We start from the raw sequence: 15,345 nt of genomic DNA on the forward strand, positions 1-15,345 counted from the left end.
GTTGCCCAGAGAAGCTGTGGCTCCCCCATCCCTGGGAGTGTCCAAGGCCAGGTTGGATGGAATGTCTGCAGCTCATGGAAGGGAAGGGCAAAAAGGACACAAAGGACACGGTTAAGGCAGAATGGCTTCCATGGGAAAATAAATATTTATGGGATATAACTGGGGCGCGAAAAGCACGGGAAAAAAAAGGCCCTGGTGGTAAGAAGAGGAAGGAAAAAAAAAAGATAACCAAACTTGGAAGGGGAGAAAGCGAGAGAGGTTCGGGTTTCGCCTTTCAGACGCGAGATAACAGATCCCAACCGAGAAAAGAAGATGTCACATGTCCTTCGGAGGGAGAAAAGGGGGGGAAGGATTTGGGTCACCGCCGGGTAGATAAAGGTGCGAAAAGGCGGCATTTTGGGGGCATCCCCATTTCCCCTGCGGGGCATCCCGCGGGGGCTCCGCGGCCGGGGCCGGGCTCCGGGTCTGCGGCTTCCAACGGGGTGCGTTGCCCCTTTAATTGTGTGTCCCCAGCCCTCGGGCGTCCGTGTCCAACGCCCACGTCAGCAAATACCTTTTGTTTCTTCTCCCCTTTGCTCGGGCTGGCGGGGCGCGGGGGCTGCGGGAGAAGAGGAGGAGGCGGCGGCGGCGGCGGCGGCGTCGCCTGCAAGGCACGGCGAGCCCCTGAGGCGGGGCCGGGGGGGGGATCCCCCCTCACGAAACCCGCCCGCTCGGCCCCCCGGCCCGCGACACCCGAGCGCCGGTTCCCCCTCACGCACCCGGTAGGCCGGGTAGGGCGGCGGGGGTTTGGGGCGGGGAAGGGGGACTCGGGGAGCGGTGGAGGGTGAGGGGGGGGGGACGCGGTAGCTCCGGCGGGCACCGAGCGGCTCCGTCCGGAGCCGCTCGGTGCCCGCCGGAGCTGCCGCGTCCCCCCGCCGGGCGCCATTTGCAGCCCCGGGCGCGGCAACAAAGGGCTCTGCGCGGAGCGGGCGGTGGGTTCGGCGCTGTCGGGCACCGAGAGGCTGATTTGGGTGGTGGTGGTGGTGGCGGCCGCGGTGGATACCGGTGCCTGAGAGAGGGAGAGAGAGAGCGGGGCGATGAGGGAGAGACGGGCACGGCCGCGGCCGCAGCTGGCTCTTGGCTCCTCGTCTCGCCGGAGCTGCCTGAAGGCTGCGCAGCCCCCCGCGGGCGGCAGGGATCCAGCCCTGCGTACAGCCCCCTGCATACGGCCCCACATCCCACCCCACGTCCAACCCCGCATCCAGCCCCGCATCCAGCCCCACATGCAGCCCTGCATCCCATCCTGCATCCAGTCCCCATCCAGCCTCACAGCCAGCCCTGAATCCCACCCCGCAGCCAGCCCCACATCCCACCCCATATCCAGCTCCACATCCAACCCCACATCCCACCCCACATCCAACCCCATGTCCAACCCCACATCCCACCCCACATCCAACCCCACATCCAGCCCCACATCCAGCCCTGCATCCCATCCTGCATCCAGTCCCTCATCCAGCCCCACATCCAGCCTCACAGCCAGCCCTGCATCCCACCCCGCATCCAGCCCCACATCCCACCCCATATCCAGCCCCACATCCTACCCCATATCCAGCCCCACATCCAACCCCACATCCAGCCCTGCATCCCATCCTACATCCAGTCCCCATCCAGCCTCACAGCCAGCCCTGCATCCCACCCCACATCCCATCCTACATCCCACCCCACATCCCACCCCACATCCAGCTCCACATCCAGCCCTGCATCCCACCCTGCATCCAGTCTCCATCCAGCCTCACAGCCAGCCCTGCATCCCACCCCACATCCCATCCCACATCCCACCCCACATCCCACCCCACATCCAGCCCCACATCCAACCCGACATTCAGCCCTGCATCCAGTCCCCCATCCAGCCCCACATCCAGCCTCACAGCCAGCCCTGCATCCCACCCCTCATCCCACCCCACATCCAACCCCACATCCCACCCTGCATCCCACCCCGCATCCCACCCCACATCCAGCTCCACATCCAGCCCTCCATCCCACCCCGCATCCCACCCCACATCCCACCCCACATCCCACCCCACATCTAGCCCCGCATCCCACCCCGCATCCAGCCCCACATCCAGCCCCACATCCAGCCTCACATCCACTCCCATATCCAGCCCCGCATCCAGGGATGGAGATGCTCCCAGCTGTAGCACACCCTCCTCTGCCAAATAACGCGGTCTTGGCTTTGTCGCGTTCTCTTGGAAAATGAGTCTCTGGTTGTGTGTATCGTGATTTAAATATAATTATAGCTTTCGGTAAATGAGATTATATTTTTCGAAAGATGTCCATAAAATCGTGTCTGGAGTCTTTGGCTGAGTCGCAGGGCGCCGGAGTCAAGAGCGTAATTATTTTCTTCGTTTTTTTTAGAGCGACGTTTCGTTTCCTCTTTTCTGGGATGGAGATTTCTTCTCACCAGTTTCACCTCTTGCAGCAACTGAATGAGCAGCGCAGGCAGGACTTGTTCTGTGACTGCAACATCCTGGTGGAGGGAAAGGTCTTCAAAGCCCATCGCAATGTGCTGTTTGCCAGCAGCGGCTACTTCAAAATGCTCCTTTCACAGAGCTCGAAGGAGACGAGTCAGTCCACGACTGCCACCTTCCAGGCCTTTTCTCCCGACACCTTCACGGTCATCCTAGATTTCGTGTATTCGGGCAAACTGTCTCTCACTGGGCAGAATGTCATCGAGGTCATGTCGGCCGCCAGCTACCTGCAGATGACCGACGTTATCAGCGTGTGTAAAACCTTCATCAAGTCCTCGCTGGACATCAGTGAGAAGGAGAAGGATCGTTACTTCAGCCTCTCGGACAAAGACGTGAGTTCCAACGGCGTGGACCGATCCTGCGTGTACGGCGGGGGCTGGAGGGCAGAGAGCAGCCCCCCCCATTCCCACTCCAGCCCAGACCCAGGGACTTGTATGATGGGCGGAAACACTTGGAGCAACTTCAGCTACTACCCGGCTTCTCAGAGGAACGCCCAGCAGCAGCTGTCCAAACACGAGCAGCGGCAGGATTCCGTCAAGAAATCCCGGCACCTGGGACTGCAGCAGCCTTCGGACATCCCCCACTATAAATCCAGCAAGCTGGAGGACAGGGCTGCCGAGCCCGCCGGCCACCCCGCGCCGCCCGAGGAGCAGGTTCACATCGACACCGAGGTTGAAACTCCTCACGTGGGCTACCAGTACGGCCAGGGCTCCGAGGGGATGCCGAGGGGCCTGGCTGTGTCGCAGCAGGAGCATGAGTCGCCCCGTCCCTCCGGCAAATCCAAGTCCTCCAAGGCTGACGAGCAGTACGGGAACATGCCCTCCATCCTCGGGGTCATGGGAAACTGGGCCGAAGGTGAGCGGGGTACCTGGGGTATGAAACCAACCTCTCAAAGTAAATCTGGATAGTGATCTTTTGGGATATTTTTAACCTCATTTTCGTAGAATCCTGGAATGGTTTGGATGGGAGGGGACCTTAAAGACCATCTCCTTCCACCCCCCCTGCCATGGGCAGGGACAGCTTCCACGAGGCCAGGTTGCTCAGAGCCCCATCCAGCCTGGCCTTGCCTGGGCTGTGATAACACAGCTAATGGTCCACTCCTCCTTTGTTACACTTCTGTGTAATTTACAGGAAAACACAGGATCTTTGTGCTCGAAAGGACCTACGGTAATATTTTTTTTAAGTAAAAGCCACGTGCTATTCTGCTCATAAAATTCCCTTTCCTGAAGCCTGACATGACATGACACATTATGACTTCATTTTTGGGGTTTTAATTTATCTCCTGACAGACGACCTGGCCAGGATGAGGTTCAAGTGCCCCTTCTGCAGCCACGTGGTGAAAAGAAAAGCCGACCTGAAGCGTCACCTTCGCTGCCACACAGGAGAGCGCCCGTACCCCTGTGAGGCCTGTGGGAAGAGGTTTAGCAGGCTGGATCACCTCAGCAGCCATTTTCGAACAGTATGTACTCTTAAGAACTGCCTGATTTTTGTTTAATGTGCAAACCCTGCCTAATTAAACACAGTGTGAGCGTATCTGGTTGATAGAACCGACTCCCGTAAAAGAAAGAGGTAATAGAAAATTAATTTGGTTTTGCTGCAGGCAGTTTGAAGCCTAATTTGTAGGAAAGGGGGGGGAGGAATCTCTTGGTGGTTTGCAGAGGTGCTGTAAAGGAGCTTCAGTGGGCAGCTACAGTGCCGGGGATGGGGCAGTTTAATGTTTGATGTCCCTCAAAGCGAGTTAACGCCGCTATTTTGACGCTACTCCCACCCTGCTTTTTTTTTGTGGATGTTGTATCCAAACTATCCGTGTTGCTTTTCCCAGATCCACCAGGCCTGCAAGCCCATCTGCAGGAAGTGCAAGCGGCACGTGACGGAGCTGACGGGGCAGGTGGTGCAGGAGGGGACGCGCCGGTACAGACTGTGCAACGAGTGCCTGGCCGAGGCCGGCATAGACAGTATCCGCATTGACTTGGAGGCTGAGGCACCCCTGGAATTCCCACAGGACGGGGACAAGGATTCCAGGTGGCACTACGGCGAAGACAACAGGTCTGACGTGGAGATAGTGGAGGACGGGTCGACCGACCTGGTCATCCAGCAAGTCGACGACAGCGAGGACGAGGCGGACGAGAAGGACGTGAAACCAAACATTAGGTAGCTGCCAGAGGAGAACCGGGAATCCCGTGGAAGAGGGAGAATGTACTGACCACACACACCCTCCACCAGCTGTTGTTAATCCTACAGAGACATGTGGTTGAACAGGTCCAGGCTTGCATGTATTTATGGACGCGCTGCTGAGTCCGGTCTGGTTTGTTCTCAGAACCTTCAATACTTTGCTTCGTGAGAAAGAATCCATCCTTAAGTAGTGGATGAAGGAGGAAACTGCAGTATTCCATGGATAACTGTTTATAGCAGACGGTGGGGCACGGCTCAAAGCCTTTTTTCAAGGGAGTGAGGTCTCAATGTTTAAAAACAGTCACAGAGTGTTGCGAATTGCCCACTTTTTACACTTGTAGGGACGTGGGGTTTATGTCATGGGGTGATAAACAAAGTGTAAAGACCCCCCCCCCAAACCAGACAACCTCCCTTCAGTATTCAGAAGGGAAGAGAATCTTCCATGAAATTCCATGTCATTCTTCATAAGGAAAAAGGCAGCTAATTAAGAAAGAGCATGTAAAATGTTTTGGCACTTTTGTCTGGAAAAGGACTCCTGTAAAATTTATTAGAATAAGGCAAATCTTTAGCAGATCACTCGCTCAAGACCTGTTTCTTTACCAGAAAATAAGCACATGAATGCTAGTCCTAGTCAACACATCAGAGACAAATTAATTATAAATATGGATCGTTAATTGATGCCAGTAGATGTTTCGTTCTCAAAATTGGGCTCTCAGACTGGGCTTTTTAAATAAACACTAATAAAATACTCTCTTTTGTTAAAAACCTCTCAAAAGTGCCAGACAGGGTGGGGTTGTTGGGGTTGTCCTGTGCAGGGCCAGGAGCTGGACTTGGCTGATCCTTGTGGGTCCTTTCCAACTCAGGATATTCCATCCTGTGAGCCTTCTCCAGCCTGTACAACATGAGAACAAGATGTGCTGGAAGTTCCAGGCATCATATTTGTGTAATTTCACCTACAATTAGGCTACGGGAGGTCGGGAATGATGAAGAAATTTGACTTCTCTAACAAAATAAGCCACTTTGTTGTGTTGCTTAGTGAGTTTATCTTACCCAGCACTGTAAACGAGGGAGGAGCAGAAGATGCTCCCAGGGTGCTGCTACTCTGCATTTTTTGGACAGACCTGAGTGTTATTCCAGTTCTTCATCCCGAGATCATGGGACTCAATGGCTGTAAGACTTAGAAAACTCCAATTTGTTTCTTTTTTTACAGCTTTGTAAGCATGTTTGGCTGAACCCCGGGGTTTATTACAGAACAATCCCATATGTATATATATATATATACACTATATAATCTTTCCCAGGGACAGCTGAAAAAAATCACTATTTTATTTTTATTCATGTAAAAACTGTATAACCTTATTAGTATCATCATGACCAGAGATTTTTTGTTTTAGTACCATCATTCCAGGCTGCAGGTGACCAAGGTCTCTTAAATGATAACTCAAGTGCTTCCTTAGTGCTCAGTGTAAGCACTAAGCACCCTCCCCTCAGACATTCCAGGCTGATGGAAATCATCCTGCTTGGATGTCCCAAGGAAACAAGAAATGGTTTTTTTTATCAGTCCTACAAAAATCACCATCACTGGCTTAGGACTTGGAGGGGAGAAGTTACAAAACTTTCTGATGACCACCATGAGAACATCTTTACAAACAAGACTTACACTGGCCTCGATTTTATTTGACACTTGGTCAGCAGCCCAGAAATGGACTCGGTGTGAAAACAGACATTTAATTTTCTTGGAGCTTTTTTTTTTTTTTCCACTCCTGAAATGCCTGTTATCAAACAACTCAGAAATATTCCCGAGCAACCTGAACTAAATCAGAGAACAAGAAAATATGTCAAAGAGTATGGAGCGACTTGGATCAAATTCCAAGATGTTTAAACAGTGTGACAATAAATTCCAGGTATCAGTGCCTGCTGTCCCCAGGATAAAAAGTGACTGGGCTTAGTCTGTGTGTGTTTGGGATGGATTAAGGGGAGGGGAAAATAAAGTGTCTCTCTAGGCCTGAAATCTTAACTGCCAACTGTAAAGGTCAGACTATTAAGTGTTTCTTGATAGTGGGGGTGTTTTTAGAAGCAGAGGGATTTTTGGATCAATACTCAATTTAATTAGATACCATAAATCTAAGAAGACTGAGGACCAGATGCTTCAGAGCAAGACCTGAAGTGGCTCTGAATGGGCAAGTGGAACAGTCTATCCACAGGAAGACAAATTCATTTTTACACACAGGCAGATAAATTGTTGATTTTCCGGGCAAACAAGGGCTTTTACTGGTTTTATATGTGGATGTTATTCTCAGTAGCATAACTAGGTATCTGTAGTCATTTTTAAAGTATCTTATTAAGCTTGGAGTTTTAGCTCAAGACTGCGATTCCCACAGGTCAATTACGTTTTATATTTTTTAAAAGTTACCATTTTTGCATTTGTTGCCTTAATTTTGGTGGTTGTTTCCTTATTTTTGTATTGCAAGACGAGATAAATGTTAAGTGCCTTCTGTTTTCTACGTCCTTCATTTTACATAACCAGTCCCACGTTTTCCTTGTTTTTCTCGAAATGAAAGTATTTGTTTTATTTTTGCCTCCTGCCATTGCTTGATTGTCTTCTTCATATCCCTGTGAGGATCATGTACCACTCAGCAGCAGAATTTCCTTTTTTCCTTCCTTTCATTTTCCTTCTTCTCAAGGAGGAAAGTAAAGACCATATAGGGATGTTCCCACTGACTTTAATTTTTTTCCTTGCATTTCTTTCACCTTCATGTCTCTTAGGCACAAGGTTTAGTGCTGGACTTGATCTTAAAGGTCTTTTCTAACCCAAACTTGTGATTATTTTTGCTTGGCTTGTGTTTATTGTTGTGTTCACAAACCACAGTCAAGAGTGAAGAAAAAAGTAATCCTCATCCTCTGATTAGTGTCTCACCTCTAACTGTCCCTGTTTTCTGGCAATATCTTGCCATCCTTTCAAAGGCTGAAATGCTGAATTAAAAAATTCTCTTTGCCCCTTTTCCAGGTATTTCTTACAGAATTCTCCCTGCCACATAAACCTATGACTTGTGTGATGCTTGATCAGTTCTTTCACATCATCTCCCATCTTTTTGTTTTCCATTAAATTACCTGAACATCTGTATTTACTATCCAAAAAAATGTCACTTGTCCTTACCCTAAAGGTTCAACTGTTGGGTCCCCTTGCTCCCCCAGTTAATTAGAAAAAAAAGGCAGACTCCAAAAAAAACCAACCCAGCCTCAGAATTAATCTCCCTTTCCAACCTTTTGATTTATATTCTATTCCAGTTCTAAAGAATTGAGATTAAAATAATCTTTAAAAATACCTCTAAGCCCGCAGAGCTCTCAGAGAGGACTGACACTGACTGCTGCAGGTATCCTTCCAGGAATGCTCCATCCTCCAGGATTTTGGAGTGCCTCTCAAATGTTTCAGTGATAACTTTGGGAGGAAAAAAAAATCTCTGTTGGATATAAAATGATGGAATATACATTTCTTCCCTGAAGCATCTGGTCACTGCCAGAGTTACCCCATTAGCACACCAGTATCTACCTTTCTTATATTTTAATTATTGTTGGTTGGAGGCAACACATGTAAGAATGAAATAGAAGAAAAAATTCTCTAATTCTGCCCCAAAGGGTTGAGTTTTGCAGAAAAGGATCTTATAATCCTCCAGTCCTTGCCTCCAGACTTTTTTCATTAGGTCCAAATCTGTACCAATGTTATGTCTGTTGAGTGATGGGTATAACTCGATAAGCTACTAAGAAAATCTTATAATAGCATTTAGTTAAATATTTTCTATACTGTTTAACTTAAAACCCTTCCATGTTGGGAGCTGGTGTAACCTTTCATCCTGTTTAACTCGTGAAATGCAGAGAGGCGGCTTATTGGGTGCATTGAGAATTTTAAACACAGCAGGAACACAGGACAAGAGGTTTTGTGAAAAAACTGGGAGGAGTGGCTGGAAAGAGCTTCCCCTGCCTTGGCTTAGCTGTTGGACTAAATTAAACACTACTGAAGTTCTCTCTGACACTTGACTGTGCAAATAGGAACTGGTTTTTACCGTGTCCTCCCAGCCTGCTCTGAGGAGGGAACTGCACCCATGACTGCGGAGGTTCCCTCTCAAAATGATTCGATGATCTCGAGGAATAAGACTGAAAGAGTCTCATCCTCTAACAGGCATCCTGAGTTTGGCATCCTGATTCCGCCTTCCACACGGGACGGAAAGCAGGGCCATCCGTGTACTGCTCCCCCCCGCCCGCAGTGCTTTGAGCACGGAAAAAATTCCGTTACAAAAACGCCGCGATATCGAGCCGAGGTGACAAATCCCACACCGCGGGGCTACGGAGGCTTCCCACTCGGGCGGCGCCTTCAAAGCTACACACACACACACACCCACACACACACCCAGAGCTATCCCGGGCCGGGCTTTCCCAAACCCGGGTGTGCGGGAGGGCCTGCGGAGCATCCCGCGGGTGCTCCCGGGGCGCCGTGGCCGGGCCGGGCTCCGGGTCTGCGGCTTCCAACGGGGTGCGTTGCCCCTTTAATTGTGTGTCCCCAGCCCTCGGGCGTCCGTGTCCAACGCCCACGTCAGCAAATACCTTTTGTTTCTTCTCCCCTTTGCTCGGGCTGGCGGGGCGCGGGGGCTGCGGGAGAAGAGGAGGCGGCGGCGGCGGCGGCGTCGCCTGCAAGGCACGGCGAGCCCCTGAGGCGGGGCCGGGGGGGGGTTCCCCCCTCACGAAACCCGCCCGCTCGGTCCCCCGGCCCGGCGGCGCACACCCGTGGGAAGGAGCGGGCTTTGGGGCGGGAGCGGCGGCGGCAGCACCGGAGCGGCGGCGGGTCGGGGAGGGGGGGGGACGCGGCAGCCCCGGCGGGCACCGAGCGGCTCCGGACGGAGCCGCTCGGTGCCCGCCGGGGCTGCCGCGTCCCCCCGCCGGGCGCCATTTGCAGCCCCGGGCGCGGCAACAAAGGGCTCTGCGCGGGGCGGGCGGGGGGGAGCGGGAGCGCCGGGCACGCGGCCCCCGGGAGCGGGAACACCGGGAACACCGGGAATACCGGGAACACCGCGGGCATCGCGCGGCGGCGGCACCGAGGGAGCGGCAAAGCCCGCCGAGGGAGGCTTGCGGGCGGCGCGCCCGGCCCCGGGGGATGGGGATGGGGATGGGGAGCGCTCGGGCGTCCCGGGGACAGAGGGAACGGCTCCGAGGGACGGAGGCCGCCACCGCCGCCACCCAGAGCGGCCCCCGGTGCGCACCCGCGTCAGCCGCGGCTCTGCCCGCGGCGGGAGGGCCGAGCGCTCTGGCTGGGTCCGAGAACCATTAACGCCTTGGCGGATGCGATCTTCGTTCTTTCGGGATACTATGTAATCCCCGCTGGCGCGTCTTTCCGCCTCTTCTGGAGTTGTTAAGTTTCTTCTCTCGTGTTCCCGTAGCAGCCGCAGGGGCTCGGGAGATACGCTGGGAATGCGATAACGTTTTTTGAATTGGAGCTCGTCTCTTTAGATAAGGGGTTCAGCAACGCTGATGCAGATTGTCACGACGATGTTTTTTTTTTTCCTTTACAGCAAACCCTCCTCTTGCTCCCTGCCTGGGATGGAGATTTCTTCTCACCAGTCTCACCTCCTGGAGCAGCTGAACGAACAGCGGAAGCAGGACTTGTTCTGCGACTGCAACATCCTGGTGGAGGGAAAGGTCTTCAAAGCCCATCGCAATGTGCTGTTTGCCAGCAGCGGCTACTTCAAAATGCTCCTTTCACAGAGCTCGAAGGAGACGAGCCAGCCAACAATAGCTACATTCGAGGTCTTCTCTCCAGAGACTTTCATGGTTATCCTGGACTTTGTATATTCAGGGATATTGTCTTTAACCGGTCAGAATGTGATCGAGGTGATGTCAGCTGCCAGCTACCTGCAGATGACAGATATTCTCAATGTCTGCAAGACCTTCATCAAGTCCTCCCTGGATATTAATGAAAAGGAGAAGGACCATTACCTCAGCCTCTCGGCCAAAAGCACGAGCACTGAGCCTGCCCGTCCTGCCCTTTATCGCTCCAGGAGGAAAGCAAAGAGCAACCCCCGGCGTTCCTACTCCGTCCCGGATGAAAAGCCCGGCGTGAACGAAAACTCCTGGAGCAGCTACGGCAGCTACCTGTCCTCGCAGGTGATTCTGCAGCGGGCAGAGACCCAGCTGTCGAAAAGAGGCAGAAAACAGGGCTCGGGCAGGAAGCGCCGGAAGCACCTGGGCCTGTCCCAGAGCCGGGATTTGGGACAGGGCAAACCGGACAGAGCCGGCGCCTCGGATTCCAGCCCCGTCTCCAGGGTTGGGGAGGAGGCCGAGTTTGATGCAGAGAACGACGTGGGTCGAGATGATTACGGGTGTCACCGCGGCTCGGAGGCGGTGCCCAAGAGATGGTCTGTCACTCAGCTAGAACAAGAACTTTCCAGAACTCCCGAGGTCGTGGAGTTAAAGGCAGAAGAACTGTACACCTCGATGCCCACGATTTTGGGTGTAATGAGTAGTTGGAACGAAGGTAAAAAAAAAAAAAGAGGAACGGTTTGGAAAAGTTTGGCTTTATCTAGGAGGATTCAGGTGATTGTTTTGGAGAGAGTTTGTAGGGCTGCATGGAAACCAAAATAGTGCCTAGACTTAGAGGTGAATTTATCTGCTCAGAAATGACTTTGCAGCCAGGACAGGGCATGGGAAGTGGGATGGGAGAGCGTTACCCAGGTAAAGTTAAAACAAAACATGCCTGATTATTCGGGCCCAAGTGGAATTTAATGAAGCCTCAAGAGCTGTAATTGACCTGGGGACATGAGGGACTGAATTTCTCTTGTAGATCCCCAAACCTGGCACTAATAGTTCTACCCCAATCCAACTCAATTCCTTCACGTGAGAGGTCCTGGCACTGCTGGGAGGTTGCATTTCCCTTGGGGTCCAACCAGCCCAAACTTTGTGGCTGTTTGGCCACAAACATAAAGCATCCGAGCTCCTGATGGACTGTCAGCATCTGCCTGAGAGGGTGGGATAAAGGTGACAGGTCTATTCTCATGTATATTCTTTTGGGAATGAACATATTATTCATATTGTAATGGCATATTCTGAAGACTTTGGGCACCCTGATATATTAAACAGAGATTATAAACGTCAAAGCTATGAACCATTAGCTGATGGAAAAGCTAATGGTTCAGACAGTACAAATATATATAATAGCTACATATTTATGATCATCTGTATGTCTAAAAAATACCCCCAGTAAGAAAGAAAAAACACTTTAAAATGGCCATTTAACAGGCTCAGTGAGAAGTACGGGCTTGGGGGGGGGGACAGATATATTTTGCATATTAAATATATTTTATATATTTCAGGTATTTTATCTATTTCGTGTATTTTATCTATTTCATATATTTTATAGATGAAATACATTTTATAGAAGAAATACATTTTAGAGATGAAATACATTTTAGAGATGAAATACATTTTAGAGATGAAATACATTTTAGAGATGAAATAAATTTTAGAGATGAAATAAATTTTAGAGATGAAATACATTTTAGAGATGAAATAAATTTTAGAGATGAAATAAATTTTAGAGATGAAATACATTTTATAGATGAAATAAATTTTACAGATTAAATAAATTTTAGAGATTAAATGCATTTTTAGATGAAATGCATTTTTTAGATGAAATGCATTTTGTAGATGAAATACATTTTATAGATGTGCATACACGTGTATACACATGTGTATATACCCCCAAAGCCCATATTTTACATATTTGTGGATTGTATTTCATATATTATATATTCTATTTTACATCTTACATATTATAGAATCATAGAATCAGCTGGGTTGGAAGGGACCTCTGAGATCATCAAGTCCAACTCTTGTTCCACTACGGCTGCAGTTGCTAGACCATGGCACTATATTACATAATGTCACATAATATTCTGAGTGGGAAGGGACCCACAAGGATCATCAGTGGTCCATGTGGGGATCAAACCCACAGCCTTGGCACTATTAGCACTGCTAATAGTTCCAACCAACCAACCGAGTTAATGACTCTGACAACACATAATACGTTTATATAAAATATTTGGGGGTTTTCCCTATTTGCTGCCGGAGCAGGAACTGCCCCTTTCCGAGCTGACAGCCCTCCCCTGTGCCCCTCCTGGCAGGTGACCTGCCCCGCATGAGGTTCAAGTGCCCGTTCTGCACTCACACCGTCAAGCGCCGCGCGGACCTGAAGCGGCACCTGCGGTGCCACACCGGGGAGCGGCCGTACCCCTGCGAGGCCTGCGGGAAGAGGTTCACCCGCCTGGAGCACCTGCGCAACCACTTCCAAACGGTACGGTCCGGCCTTCCCGCTGGGACACATCCCAGGAGATAAACCCACGGAGGGGCCGCCGGTACGAGCCGTCCGGGCCTTTCCAGCGCCGGCACCCCGAAAGCTTCCTCGCAGCTGCGCGTCGTCCACCTTAATTATTCATCATTTAACTTGGCAGATCGTGTTTAAAATTTTGTTAAAATGTCCTTTTTTTTTTTCCGGATCCCTCTCCAGATCCACCAGGCGGGCAAACTGATCTGCAGGAAGTGCAAGCGGCAAGTCACGGAGCTGACGGGCTGCGTGGTCCAGCAAGGGACGCGGCGCTACAGACTGTGCCACAAGTGCTTGGCAGAGGCCAGTTTCGACAGCAGCACCCCCGAGGATTTCGATGCAGGACATTCCCTTGTCTCCTCCTCCGCGGGGAACAAACGCCCCAAATGGGCTCTGGAGGAGGAGGAGGAGGAGGAGGAGCAGAAATCAGATGAAGAGACAGCGGAGGAGGAGCCGTATAATTTGGTTGTCCGACACACTAATGATGATGTTCCAGATGAGGTAGAGGAAAAGGTGAAACCAAATCTTAGGTAGATATTTGTGTACTTGTTACTTGTTGTATTTGAGGTTAAATTGCTCGTGTCCTACCAACTAAATGCTGGTTTGCTACTTGAATTGAAATGAAGTGTTGCTGAAATTCTATTTTGAGAAGCAAAATTTGGGCTAAAACAAAGTTGTTTTGTACTTGCAGACATGGAACAGTGTAACTGCTTCTAAATATCATCCAGAAAGTACTGAGAATCATAAGATATCCTGAGTTGGAAGGGACCCAGAAGGATCATCACAGTTCATCTCCTCACTTATTATCTGGAAACTATTTAGAAGAATTGGTTTATATTTCATCAAGGACTTGCCCAGAGCTCTTGCTCACAGTGAAAGTGGGAACCAACCTACAGTTCTACAGAGGTTCTGTATGATACAGATTTTTTACAAAGCAAAGACTGCAAACTTGCTTTGAGAAAGTCTTACTGGCATTGTAATTAAATTGTACATACACTTCAAAAACTTCCTAAGAAAGGAGCAAAGGAAACAAGTGGAATTCTTCCTACTGAAGAACTTATTGACCAGATCTTTGGTTTTTTGGGGTTCTTTTTGTTGTTTTTTTTTTTTTTTTTGAGTGAACTTAACTGCTTCTTAGAGTTGAGAAAAGCATGATTAAAGAATTCCCACAGCCAGAGTAGAGTAGTGACCAGAGCATATGTAGTGCACTTGGGTAGTATGACTTTGCCTCTTTTGTACTGTGAATTTTATAGAAAGATACACCAACGTGGTTCCAAGGAAATAAAAGTGCAATCACTGGAAGTACACTTGTCAGGTTTTTTCCTTAATTATTTTTTTTTTCAGGACTGGTGCAAGATTTCCTTAAACTCCTGTTCTATCTTATTCTAGGAATAAAGATGCCAAGTTTAATTTCAGTGGGACAGTTGTGGCTTAGATCACGGAGCTATTTCAAGAAAGGTTTTCCTGCTCATACAAATTTAGGATGCTTGACAGCATAAAAAACATTTGTTTCTAAGGACAAAATCCCTCAGAGGCAAAGCAACCTTTGTAATTCTGGAGCCTCCTCAGCTTTTTTACCAATGGTGTTTTTTCCCCCCCAGTCATTTGGATCAGAGAACCTGCACTTGGTAGAGAAACTGAAAATGCTCAGTGGTGAAATGATTAGAAAAAATACATCTCAGGGGGAGTGTACAGTACAAACATTCTGCCTGGGAGCAGAGAATGGCACTCCCAGTGGGTACTGTTGATAAAGAGCCACTGTTTGGTCTCATGTCTCGCCTGGTGCCGTGTTTTCCTTTCCTGGTAGCAGCATCTGTAGCCTGAGGTTACTGCCAAGCAAGTGAAAATTCCCTGCAGGGAATCTGAGAACAGGCCTATTGATTCACATCCAGGTTCTCCAAGAGTTGCCATTAAACCAGGAGAATGGGGTGAGCCTGCATAACAATTCCTCAACTCTCCCAAACTCCAGCCTTTTTCAGTTTAAGGGTTTTCCCTGCCTTGGGATTTGTACCTTTAGGAACCACCAATGCAGGTCTTTTCCAAGTACTTCACCACTCTGCCCTTAAACTCATCTAACCTTCCTCCATGAACAGCATCCTTTGGTACCCCCAGAAGGGGTTGCAGTCTGAGCATGTTTTTTAATTACCCAGTTAATTGTCTCAGTGGGTCCCCAGCTCGGTGAGAGGCTGCAACCAAGGCATGGGGCTCCTGTAAAGCCCTGGGAGAACAACACTGTGAGCTAAAACCTGCCCCTGCAAATGGAACAGGGCGGATTTGAGGCCTGTTTTACAGCAAGCA

At 50.1% G+C, this 15,345-nt stretch overlaps 2 protein-coding genes across 8 annotated transcripts; both read left to right on the plus strand.

Annotated features, from left to right (window-relative positions):
• Positions 1-620: 620 nt before the first annotated feature.
• LOC127479877 (zinc finger and BTB domain-containing protein 8A-like) lies at positions 621-14,349 on the plus strand. Of its 6 annotated transcripts, none has more exons than XM_051807377.1 (5): positions 621-650; positions 10,241-11,202; positions 12,848-13,017; positions 13,231-13,560; positions 13,739-14,349. In XM_051807377.1, the coding sequence occupies exons 2-5, from the start codon at positions 10,269-10,271 to the stop codon at positions 13,802-13,804; spliced, it is 1,500 nt and encodes a 499-aa protein (XP_051663337.1). In that variant the 5' UTR covers positions 621-650; positions 10,241-10,268; the 3' UTR covers positions 13,805-14,349. The 6 variants fall into 6 exon arrangements, with proteins under 6 accessions (XP_051663337.1, XP_051663336.1, XP_051663333.1 ...); XM_051807376.1 differs by lacking the exon at positions 621-650 and adding an exon at positions 9,297-9,369; XM_051807373.1 differs by lacking the exon at positions 621-650 and having other exon boundaries at positions 9,644-11,202; positions 13,231-13,577.
• ZBTB8A (zinc finger and BTB domain containing 8A) lies at positions 628-7,747 on the plus strand. Of its 2 annotated transcripts, XM_051807379.1 has the most exons (4): positions 628-761; positions 2,395-3,362; positions 3,797-3,966; positions 4,330-7,747. In XM_051807379.1, the coding sequence occupies exons 2-4, from the start codon at positions 2,423-2,425 to the stop codon at positions 4,660-4,662; spliced, it is 1,443 nt and encodes a 480-aa protein (XP_051663339.1). In that variant the 5' UTR covers positions 628-761; positions 2,395-2,422; the 3' UTR covers positions 4,663-7,747. The 2 variants fall into 2 exon arrangements, with proteins under 2 accessions (XP_051663339.1, XP_051663338.1); XM_051807378.1 differs by lacking the exon at positions 628-761 and having other exon boundaries at positions 2,192-3,362.
• Positions 14,350-15,345: the final 996 nt, after the last annotated feature.

Source organism: Manacus candei, unplaced genomic scaffold, assembly GCF_025592945.1.
Source record: "Manacus candei isolate 608988 ecotype Guabito, Panama unplaced genomic scaffold, ASM2559294v1 h1tg000070l, whole genome shotgun sequence".
In the NCBI taxonomy this organism is placed as follows: Eukaryota; Metazoa; Chordata; class Aves; order Passeriformes; family Pipridae; genus Manacus; species Manacus candei.

What these genes read in the sequence shown, in the direction of transcription:
- ZBTB8A (XM_051807378.1), top strand. Translation starts at nt 2,309, where the DNA reads ATGTCCATAAAATCGTGTCTGGAGTCTTTGGCTGAGTCGCAGGGCGCC. An exon ending in CATGGGAAACTGGGCCGAAG is followed by an intron (nt 3,363 to 3,796) that starts GTGAGCGGGGTA and finishes ATCTCCTGACAG; the next exon opens with ACGACCTGGCCAGGATGAGG. An exon ending in TCAGCAGCCATTTTCGAACA is followed by an intron (nt 3,967 to 4,329) that starts GTATGTACTCTT and finishes TGCTTTTCCCAG; the next exon opens with ATCCACCAGGCCTGCAAGCC.
- LOC127479877 (XM_051807371.1), top strand. Translation starts at nt 10,200, where the DNA reads ATGCAGATTGTCACGACGATGTTTTTTTTTTTCCTTTACAGCAAACCC. An exon ending in AATGAGTAGTTGGAACGAAG is followed by an intron (nt 11,203 to 12,847) that starts GTAAAAAAAAAA and finishes CCCTCCTGGCAG; the next exon opens with GTGACCTGCCCCGCATGAGG. An exon ending in TGCGCAACCACTTCCAAACG is followed by an intron (nt 13,018 to 13,230) that starts GTACGGTCCGGC and finishes ATCCCTCTCCAG; the next exon opens with ATCCACCAGGCGGGCAAACT.